An 11834-nucleotide genomic window follows, 5' to 3' on the forward strand; every position below is an offset into this window, starting at 1 on the left:
CTGGTATTGTCCCCCACTCCTTGAAATCTGCCATCATCACACCTCTTCCCAAAAAAAAAAAAAAAAAACCTTCACCCCTCCATCCTTGCAAACTACCGGCCCATCTCCAACCTCCGTTTCCTCTCCAGTCGTTGAATGTGTTGTCATCTTCCAAATCTGTGCCCATCTATCCCAGAACTCCATGTTTGAATCCCTGCCACAATACTGAAATGGCTCTGATCAGTCACAAATGACATCCTATGTGACTTGACAAAAGTAAACTATCCCTCCTCAACCTGCCTGCAGTCTTTGACATGGTCGACTACCCCATTCTCCTCCATCCCCTCTCCACCGTCGTCCAGCTAGAGGGGACCGCACTCTTGGTTCCATTCTTACCTATCGAATTGTAGTCAAGAGAATCATCTGCAATGGCTTCTCTTCCCGCTCCTGCATAGTTACCTACATCATCTGAAAACAGGTTCCACATGTACGCTGACGACACTCAGCTCTACCTCACCAGCACTTACCACCCCTCCACTGCCTCTAAATTGTCAAGATTGCTTGTCCAACATGCAATTCTGGATGAGCAGAAATTTCCTCCAATACTGGGAAGACTGAAGCCATTGTCTTTGGTCCCCGTCAAACTCTGTTCCCTAGCCACCGACTCCATTCCTCTCCCTAGCATCTGTCTGAGGCTGCACCAGACTGTTTGCAACCTTGGTGTCATATTTGACCCCGAAATCAGCTTCTGACCACATATCTGCACCATAACCAAGTCTATTTCCACTTCCATAACATCGCCAGTCTCAGCTCATCTGCTGCTGAAACCCTCATCCATGCCTTTGTTACCTCTAGACTTGACACCTGGCTGATCTCCCACGTTCTACCTTATGCAAACTTGAGGTCATCCAAATTCTGCTACCCGCATCCTAACTTGCACCAAATCCCCATCACTCCTCTGCTCGCCAACTTAATGGCCCAGAACTTGGTGTCGGGGGCTTGCCGCGCGTGCAAGCCCCCGATGTGCGCTCACCCTGCGCGCCGACATCTGAAACCTGGCCCGCAGTGGATTTCCTTTCAGTGGCCCAGTTCTGATGTCGGCACACTGTGCTAACCTGACCCAGCGGTGTAGTTAGTGCGATGTGCTGGCTGGGATCAGGTGAGCACTGTTCAGCCAATCAGGGGAGGGGAAACTTCATTCATAAGTTTGAGTGTAAGAACTGTCAAACTCATGAGAAGTACTGCACCCCAAAACACTACTTAAACTTTAAATAAAATTTTAAAAAACATCCCAATCATTAAATTAAGTATAAATAAGTTTTAAAAAATTTAAACAATAATTTTTGAAAAAAATAAATTTTTAATAAAAAAGGGTCTAAAACTAAACTTACCTTATTGTAGATTCTTTAAAATAATAAACCTGTGGGGAAAAAAAAAATCTAAATTACACTAAAACGCCACTTACCTGTAAAAATAAATACGTGTGCTTTTTACAAGCGTAAAGACCGGAGGCCTTTAGACATGCACAAATCCCCCAAAACAGAGGAAATCCAAGACGCACGCGCTAGCCTCTTCAGTTGGAGGGGAAATGCCGGTTTTCAGCACATGCGCTGTGCATGCTGAAAACCGGCATTTCCTCCGGCCAGACGCACGAGTACCCCTTCCGTACTCACGCGATTGGGGAGGAATTTCTGCCCCATTGTCTCCTGGTTAAGCAATGTCTCAATTTTAAAATTCTCACCCGTTTTCACCACACACCCCTCCAAGATCTCTGTGCTCCTCCAATTCTGGCTTCTTGAGCATCCCCAATTTTAAAATCGCTCCACTATTGGCAGCCATGCCTTCAGCTGACTGGGCCCCTAGGCTCTGGAATTCCCTCCCTAAACCTCTTGACCGCTCTCCTCCAAGACACTCCTTAAAACCTACCTCTTTGACCAAGCTTTTGGACAGCTGTCCTAATAGCATTTTTGGGACATTTTACTACATTAGAGGTGCTATATCAATGCAAGTTGTAGTAATTACTGCTCAAGATACAGCTCGTTACTCATTACCTTTTCCTTTCTACTCCTAATCCAGTTGAATTCTTCTGGAATACTTCGGTATTAATGCCACAAGCTTTCATCATCTTTACCAGCCTCATTGTGAAAGCCCTTTCTGTAGCTCACACAGAATTTGGGATTAATCTATTATTTTTTAAATTCAAAAGGAGCTGAAATGGAGGAGATCTTGTTATCGCAAAAGATATTACATTGAAGGGCGTCTCATACAAAGGCTTCAAAACATCAAACTGAAATAAGTAGCAAAACCAGACCATAGTTGCTACAATATTACACAATTAAGGATGCTAATTCCCTTTGTACTTTATTCTTAAAATTTTATGTACAAGTAGGACTGATTTACTAATGTACATTCAAATATAGAAAGTTTACACATTGGTATTGTATAGCACAGGTCACAATTACACTAAGTATTTATAATATGCAAATGTCCAGGTTAGCATTTTTCTGAAGCTCTCTCTCAATCAGAAATAGAAGGCAGTTATACAAATGCTTTACAATGATGGTGGATTAAGCAGGCTCATTAAAAGGTTAGCAAGAAGCAGGATCAGCAGTGGTCCATGGCCTGATCTAGGAAACTGGTTTAGTTAATGCCAATGTTGCTTTCCAGAAAATCTTTCCTGCTACCATGCCTTTAAAATGGCAGCCAGGAAGTTGGGTAGTTGGATAGAGATTTCTCTCCTCTGCTATCCTATAAACACAACTGTAAAACACCAATTGCAAAATTAAGAAAAACAATCCAGTATTCAGATTCACAGTCAGCTATACCAAGTGCAAAGAAAGAAAATACTTGGGTGCATGAAAAACCTTGAGCTTTCCATCTCTGATCTATACCATTTTTAAATGAACAAGTTGGATCAGCTGTAAAAATTACCATTTTACAAATAAAAAAAGAGAGAGCATTGCATTCTGAATGCAACAAGTGGGAAGAGTGTTCATTTCTTTGTAATTGTGTACAACACTTTATTCAGAGGGTCATAGTAAGAACGGTTCATGACTATGATATTGTTCAATCTTCAAGGCATGGAGTGTAGATCATGTTTCATCTGGCCAAGTCAACCACTTCATTATCTACAGGGGGTGGTCCACTTGGAATTACTGGTGACATTGCCCCTGAAGTAAGATAGCCAGCAATTCCAGGGCCTGGATAAAAAGACAAAAGAATACAAGTTTCAAACTGCTCTTTGACTTAGCATTACAAAACACACAAGGCAAGCTACTGTTACAGGCACAGATTGATAACTGGGAACTCCAAATTTACACCACTAAAGACAATTTAATTGAGATTAAAAGCACTAACCCAAGTTTACAGTCCAGAGGACATTCCATTAACCCATCAACTGTGTCACTACCCCTGAATTCTCTCCCACTTTATTAATTCTTGTTTCATCCCATTGCCATCATTTAAAAAAATGTATTTTTAAAAAGGTCAGGACCCTAATTTAATATTTCTTGACCTACGTGAAATATACCAATCTCAAGGTATACCAAGGCTTCTTTGACAGCACCTCCCAAAGCTGTGCTCCGACCACCTAGAAAGACAAGGGTAGCAGGCGCAAGGGAACACCACCATCTCCAAGTTCCCCTCCAAGTCACACACCAACCGGACTTGGAAATATATCGCCATTCCTTCATCATCACTGCATCAATAGCCGGAAACTCCCTCCCTAACAGCACGGTGGGAGTACCTTCACCTGCAGCGGTTCAAAGCAGCAGCTCACCGCCACCTTGAGGGCAACTAGGGATGGGTAACAAATGCTGGCCTTGGCAGCAATGCCCACACCCAGAGAATGAATAAATAAAAAAAAAATTTAAAGCCCAGTTATCTAGAGAACAGACAATATTCGGAGTTAAGTGGTCTGGATATTGATTATAGCATTTGGAAATAATATTACCTCATATACCAAAGTAAACTGGATGAGAGTGGGGTGGGGAAGAGGTCTGACCACAGTGGAAGTATTCTAAAGAACAGATCATTTTTGGAACATGATCTAAATTTTGTTGAAGAGTGCATTGTTACCATCTTCATTTTTCAACACTTCAAAGCAGCTTGATGTTTTACAATGACATTTGAATATTATGGGAATCAAGGGATATGGGGATAGTGCAGGAAAGTGGAGATGAGGTAGAAGATCAGCAGAGATGAGGTAGAAGATCAGCCATGATCTTATTGAATGGCGGAGCAGGCTCAAAGTGCCAAATGGCCAACTCCTGCCCCTATTTCTTATGTTATGAATCCACACATAAAAAGTCTGGACTCTGAGAAGATTTTGGCTCACTATACAATTGACTTTTCAAACCTCAAAAACATGCATTGAGGAAGAATGTTATCTACCTGCTTCACACTTAAGAATTGAGCATTGTGCCTGCCAGAGAAGCCCTAAAGCCCACTTCTGAGATGAAGGGGACTAGTACCAGTAAGGAGGGAAGGTGAGGCACCTAGGGAAAAGAAAAGATACACAGGAAATGACAGAGGAAAGCAGAGAGAAAGGCATAAAGCTATGTTAGATAAGTAAATAAAAGCAGTAAAGCACACAATAACATGGTTAATATCTTGGATAGCTGTTTACCTTTTACTATAATATATATTCATGCAAAATTCCTCAACTGTGAAGGACTTGATCAATAAAACTCATCATAATTAGTAAATTATCATCAAGGGCAGTGCTGATTCTGGCCAAAGTCAAGAATTCACTATTGTGGAAATCGAGAAGTGTTTCAGTTCTGTACTGAATAGTCAGTCGGTGTAAATTTAACTTGTCAAATTGTTGCCTCATACAAATGCACAAGGGTTTAAAAACAAATGAATTCAAAATGTATTTTTTGTGGTTGATTCCACATACATGGAGATTGATCACCCACCTCAGGTTTTCTTTCTTTGGATGGAAGGATCCCCGTGTACATCTACAGCTACCAATGAGTGAATTCCATTGACGACATGCTTTTAAGATGCTCCTCGTGCAAATGCCATAATGATGTGAGCCTATCCACCTCGCACTGTATAAAGAGCTTCCCGGGAGCAGTCAACACTTGCTCAAAAGCTAATCCTTGCACGTAGTGTACAAGTCATTTTACAGCACAATTCCCTGAAACCTCTATTCCATGAGAATGCTGCAGATCAGTGACTTCTGACAATGAGACAGGAATAAATTGTTGGCATATTGATGAGGCCTTTGACTCTGGGGCAGAGAAATACAATACAATTCAGGCACCCTTTAACACTCATGGTACTTCTGCAATTATTTGATGTATTTCCACTGATCTGTGGACATCAAGGTGTCGCAACCTCAGAGCTTTTGGACACGAAAAGTACCAGATCTGGAAGAATTACTGGTGGCTCATGGGCACCCCAGTTATTCCTAGGTTTAGCACAACTATATTCTTACTGTGACATTTTGTGGTCACAAAACCAGTTAAGTTGATATTGATCAGATGATCTGCACCTTTGGAGTTCAGATTGCAAAACTCCAGTCTTTGGGTACTGGTTCTCTATACAGGGTCCCGATGAAGGGCATTTCAAAAATGTTGGGGGTCGCAGGTCCCCAGCAAGACCTGAATTACAACACAAAACCAAAGCCTAGTTTGCACTTCAAAGTTCACTGCTCAAATATTGCAGCCTGCAAGAAGTTGGACAAAGAAAGGATTCTTCTGAAGACAACTGGACTGTCAGGTTCATTACTGCACCTGCACCACCCTATACCAGAAACCTGTTCCGTGGCACTGACATTTGGTGTCCTATTCAAAAGAACTAGGTTCTCGCCACAGAAGTGTGATTTCCATAAATTTCAGCTACACCTCAAACCTCTTGAGCAGCTTCTCAAAATGACAGAAAAACCCTGTCATTTTGGTGTGGTCTTATGCACAAGGGCATTGAATACAAAACTGAAGAAATGAATCAATCTGCACAAGATGCTAGTTAAGTCACAGTTGGAATATTGTGCAGTTATGGGTTGGGCATCCCATTATAGAAAGGATACCATGGAAACCATGCAATGTAGGTTCACTGGGATACCACCTGGAAAGTAGTCACGAGAGCAGAGAAGGTTAAGTGGGGATTCAATACAAGTGCTCAAGGAACATGGGAACAGGAGCTGGCCATTCAGCTCCCAGAGTCTGTTTCACTATTCAATCAGATCATGGCTGATCTGCATCTCAACTCCATTTACCCACCATTAATCCATATCCCTCGACACCCTTGCCCATCAATTTCAGTCTTGAAAATTTCAATTGACAACCTTTTGGGAGAAAGAATTCCAGATTTCCACTACCCTGTGTGTGGAGAAAGTGCTTCCTGGTTTCATTCCTAAATAGCCAAGCTCTAATTTTAAGATTGTGCACCTGGTTCTGGATTCCCCACCAGAGGAAATAGTTTCTCTTCATCTAGCCCATCGAATCCTTTTATGTTCAAACACCTCAATTAGATCATCCCTCAACAGTCGAAACACAAGAGGGGCAGGGGGAAATACATTATGTAACCTGTCCTCAATTTCACCCTTAACTCTCGATACAATTCTGGGGAATTTGCACTAAACCCCTCCAAAGCCAGTATATCCACCTTGGTGGGGTGCCCAAAACTGATGCAGTACTCCAGATGGGGTCTGACCATACAATTGTAGCATCATTTCCTCCCCTTTGTATTCCAAGATAAAGGCCAACATTCCAGCAGCCTTTGATTACTTTTCCTACCTGTGCACTAGTGTTTAGTGATATCAACACATGTACACCCAAATCCCTTGGCTCCGCCACAGTTCCTAGTCTCTCGTCATTTAGAAAATATTCCGATTTGTCTTTCTCAGATCCGAATGCGATGATCATACCACTCAGTTAACCCATCTATGTCCCTTTGTTCTCACAACCTGCTCCCATCCAGGCAACTTACTGTGCCTCCTAACTTGGTGTTATCTGCAAACAGGTACACAACTCTCTATTCCTTCATCAAGTCATTGATATGAAAAGCTGGGGTCTCAGTACAGATCCCTGGAGAAACACCCTGTGTCACACCCCACCAATCAGAGTACATTTCCTTTATCCCAACACTGTCTCCTACCCAATCAACCCGTGTCACAAGGATACCTCTAATTTTGTGCGCTTTTATTTTTGCCAATAATCTCTTGCGTGGAACTTGAACAAATGCCTTCTTCTGGAAGTCCATATAGACAACATCCATAGACCCTATATATCCCTAACCACTATTTTAGTGACTGCCTCAAAAAATCCAACTAGGTTAGTCAGACATGGCCTGCCCTTCAACAATCCTCGATGACTCTCTCTGATCAGCTCTTACTTGTCCAAGTGCTCAGTCACTTTGTCCCTGATGACAGATTCCAGTAACTGCCCACAACTGTTAAACTGCCAAGTCTAGCATCTCTTCCTCCCTCCCTTCTTAAATAATGGTGTGGCATTCATACGTTCTCATTTTTCATCACTCCCGCTTCATTTTTGTTGGGTGTTTTATCGTCTCCCAAAACTTTGTTCCTGGAGCACTTGCGTTATCCATCACTTTTTGTACTCTGACATTTGCTATTATCCCCCTTTCTCTTATCTTTAGGTTACTATTATTTCCACTTTCCTTTAAAAGGGTTTGAGGGGGAAAGTAGCAAAACATAATTTCTACTGATCAGTGAATAAGTAACAAGGTGCATACATTTTGGATTAGTGCTAAAGACAATGCAGAAGTTAGAAGAAATGTTCTCATGCAAAGGATTCTTGGAATATGGAATATACTGCCACAAGCACTTGTTCAATCACAACATTTAAGGTGGAACTAAACAGAACAATATTAAAGGAGAGAGGGAAAGGGCAGCGAAAATGGGGTCAGAGGAATAGCACAGGTACAATGTGCCAAGTGGCCTCCTTTGGTACTGAAGTATAAGATTCTAAAATTTACCACCTTCGCTCCCGGCTGTAAATCTGAGGCTTTTGTAATCTTATTACTGATTCTCTTTCCACACTTGCGCTTTGCGGTTTTTTCTGAGGGGGGAGGGGGAGGAAAGAGAACAGAAAGATTTGCTCCAGCTGAAACAGTATTCAGTCTGACCCTGGTTCTGGACTTTCCAGAGTTGAGATTGTTAATTGTGGCGGAGATATTTTATATTTTCCACTTCTGTATCCGCATTGTCATGGAAGGAGAGCCAACTATAACAGTTACATATTCATTCTTTTAAAGTTGTTGCTCAGAAATGAAAAATTCTTTCGCCTTCTCCAAAACCAAGTTACTTAAGCATCGAAAAAGAAACTAAAACGAGCCACAAAATAGGACTCAGCGGTCTCAATTATGCATTTAATTTGAATCAGCCAACATTTAAAGGGCAGAAAGGTGTTTTTTTTCTCAGAACTTTTCCCTAAACAATATTTATGACACTGAATTTCAAATGTCATCACCAAGTAGACTTTAAATATTACAGAAAAATAGGGAGCATTTCATTAAATACTTCTTTGAATAAGTTGCTTACTTGCATTTGCAGTCAGAAATCAGATTTCATAATTACTAGCTGTCTTGCACTCACAGTACAATAACAAGACTAGCAAGAGAGTTACTCACCTGTAAGATATCCCGCCGTTTGCGACTCAGAAATGAACAAATCATGCTTCTGGTCTTTAAAGGCACTCCACACAGAAGAATGAGACAGGATTTCAATCACCTAAAGAAAACAGTTGCTTAAAGACATTGTAACCATCTCCCCAGAGTGGGACACATAAAATCAATGCCATTTCTCTAAATTGAACTATGCCAGAAATACTGAAATGGAACCTTTAAAAGGAAGTTTAAGTTGCAACAGTCTAGTTAACATTCAAACCTGCTGTTACTAGATCAAGAGCCATAATAAAGTGAATTTATCATTTTGAATTTATCAAAGAGAACTGGAGTAATCGCTTTTCATACACCACAGAGTAAGCCACTGCATGACCAATTAGATCAGCAAGATTTTTCCATCTGATCCTCAGCTCCTTGAAACCTTTTGCAATTACCCACTCCTGGTTAGCGATCACAACAAAAAATGCTGGAAAATGTACAAGTCAATCAGGGTCTCGTCAGTTCGGATTAAGGATTGCATCTGATGTGACCGGCTGTGCATTTCCAGCAGCTTATGTTTTTATTTCAGATATCCAGTGGTTTAGCTGTACGTGGCGATGGGTCATCATCAATGTGGCCTCTTAATTTTTTTCTCTGCACGGTCCCTTTAAAATTTGCTTTGCAGGATCTTCCAGCGGCAACAGCCTGTGAGTGGCCTGTGCGGGACCTCCCGATTGATGTGCGGCCGCACACCTTAGGGGAAACATGCCTCATCATGGTTCCTTATGTACATTACATTTCTATTATACATGCAGAAACAATTTGCTATCTTCTAGATACGAACAGCATCACTAACCATGCTGCTCGTAACACAGCTCATCTATGCTGTACTCTTCAAGAGCCATGCCATCAGCTGGAAGATATGGGCACTGCTGTCAGATTGAACCACTGAGCCAGAAGGACTTGCAAGGGGTCCACGATAGTCAGTTAGAGGCTCCCAAGTCTTATGCTCTTGTGACCGACATAGAATGATACAGAAAGGAATGAAGGTAGAATCTGATTACAGTGATCAATTTGGCCAGCTGCCCCACTGATCACGATAACCAATTGAGCCCATATATATGCTGCTGCTTAGTGCTACAGTACGACCGTCCTCTAACTTTCAAAAACCATGATTTACTGATCAGTCCCTCATCGAGTCGCAGAGCAGCCGGAGTAGAATACACTCGGCTGTTTATTGAATAGCTGAGCAGCCGCAATTTAAACAGCTGATGGTAAAGAGAGAAAATGGTCAGATTCATCCTTTGAGAATAAAAAGGATAGTCAGTAAAACGACATGGGTAGAGTCCAAGGGAAATACGCGGGTGTTTAAAATGCTACTCCGTGCTAAGTAGCGGAACACGTGGGAAATCAGGTTTGGGTTCTCTGGCACCTTCCCAAACATTTCCAGAGATTAACAGTTTAGCAGGCTCCTTTCTGGAACGTGATCAGTACAACTGACTGCACTGATCACGACAAGCAGCTGGGAAAGTACGTATCACCTTCAATGTAATGCGGTTTCAGCATTTAAACACATGTCCATTACAACGTTTTTACTGTTCTTCAAATTTATTCTACTGTACATGTTTTCTTCAGTTCTTTTTAAAAATCTGGCCATTCTTCCATCTGTTACTTTGGGATCATAGGAATGAAAAATAAGAGGCCAAGATGTGAAGAAAAGTTTAGAATAATTCTTTTCTTTTCTATTAGAATGGTGGCATTTCCACAGCTCTTCTCATTTGCTTTGGCTTTTCTAGATCACCGGACATCCAAACTTATAGATTATCCAAGCAATGGGGGCCCCATCTTAAATCACCCTGATTACTCAACACTAGATCATACTCTGGGTGCCTATGAATTAATTTGAAGAAATCGCACCTGTTCACCATACTGCAGACTCCGTGTCATTGATTTAAGTGCATTTACAATCTGAGCTTTTGTGGCAGCTGGGTTTTCAACGTTCTCAAGTCCTATTCCTTCCAAGAGCCGCAAGAGATAGGGCACCAACTCAGCTTTCAGACCCTTGAGCAAACATGAAAAAGTTCTAATTTCACACACAGCAGTCACAGGTCAAACTAGATAGCAAAATAAGAATTTGTTGCACAAACAATAAGTGTAAAAGGCCTATAATTTGCAAGCGTTTCATTACAAATGAAGTCTATTACAATTGAAATGAACCCGCTGCTGTGCTGCATTCCATTATACAGCAATTAAAAGCAATGAAAGGTGGAGATAAAGATCTAGTTGTAAACTTCTTAAAAACATGGACTTGAGCCATTTTATATTTGCAGAATAAATTTACTAAATGCTACCTCAATGATTAGAGTTCACTGCTGTGAAATATAATTTGTATTACACTTCATTCAGATACTGCATACGTGTAGAAAAAGGTAGGATGTACCATTAAGTATAATTTGTGCTGTGAAACTGTTTCTGTGATAGCCAGTCATGGATGAGCCTCAATTTCCTCCAGTTAACACTGGGAAGATTGAAGCTATTGTCCTCGGCCCCAACAACAAAATCTGTGCCTTTGCTACTGATTCCATCCATCTCCATGGACATCATCCTAGGTTGAACCAGACAGTTTGCAACCTCAGCATCCTACGAGACCCTGAGCGGAACCTCCGACCCACTATTTTCTCCATCACAAAAAAGACTTGTACTTCCACTTCCGTAACATCGCCCGCCTCTGCTTATCTGCCACCAACACCCTCATCCACCACTGAAACCCTCTTCCATGCGATCATCACTTCCAATGCTCCTGGCTGGCCTCGCATACTCCACCATCTGAACTTCAGGTCATCCAAAACTCTCGGCTACATCCTATCCCGCACCAGGCCCCGCTCACCGATCACCCCTGTCCCTGCTGACCTTCACTGGCTCCTGATCCAATGCTTCCAACATTAAAATTCTCATCCTTGTGTTTAAATCCCTTCATGGCCTTGTCCCTCCCCAGCTCTGTAACCTCCAGTTCTACACCACACCCACCCCACTGAAATGTCAGTTCTGATGCCTTTTGTGCGTCCCTCGTCTTGCCCCATCATTGGCAACCATGCCTTAATTAAGCCTTTTAGGCCCACACTGGAATTTCCTCCACAAACCCCTACGCCTCTCCACCTTCCCTTTAACACCCTTTTTAAAATGCATCTCTTGGACCAAGCTTTTGTTCACCCGCCTAATATCTGCTTCTATGGCTCAGCATCCATTTTTGTCCGATTATGTGTCTGAAGTACCTTGGAACATTT

General features: G+C 41.9%; 1 protein-coding gene across 2 annotated transcripts in view; it reads right to left on the bottom strand.

Annotated features, from left to right (window-relative positions):
* Window positions 1–2294: 2294 nt before the first annotated feature.
* The window catches only part of dnajc13 (dnaJ homolog subfamily C member 13), a 168518-nt gene continuing 158978 nt past the window's right edge, over window positions 2295–11834 (bottom strand). For both annotated transcript variants that reach the window (XM_085989205.1, XM_085989204.1), the window contains exons 55-57: window positions 10468–10611; window positions 8578–8677; window positions 2295–3179 (exon numbers count right to left, since the gene is read on the bottom strand). In XM_085989205.1, coding sequence (XP_085845331.1) covers window positions 3079–3179; window positions 8578–8677; window positions 10468–10611 — 345 coding nt within the window. In that variant the 3' untranslated portion in view covers window positions 2295–3078. The remainder of the gene's footprint in view (window positions 3180–8577; window positions 8678–10467; window positions 10612–11834) is intronic.

Source organism: Somniosus microcephalus, chromosome 5 (genome assembly GCF_052327205.1).
Source record: "Somniosus microcephalus isolate GS21.2 chromosome 5, FLI_Smic_1.0, whole genome shotgun sequence".
NCBI classification, from domain to species: domain Eukaryota; kingdom Metazoa; phylum Chordata; class Chondrichthyes; order Squaliformes; family Somniosidae; genus Somniosus; species Somniosus microcephalus.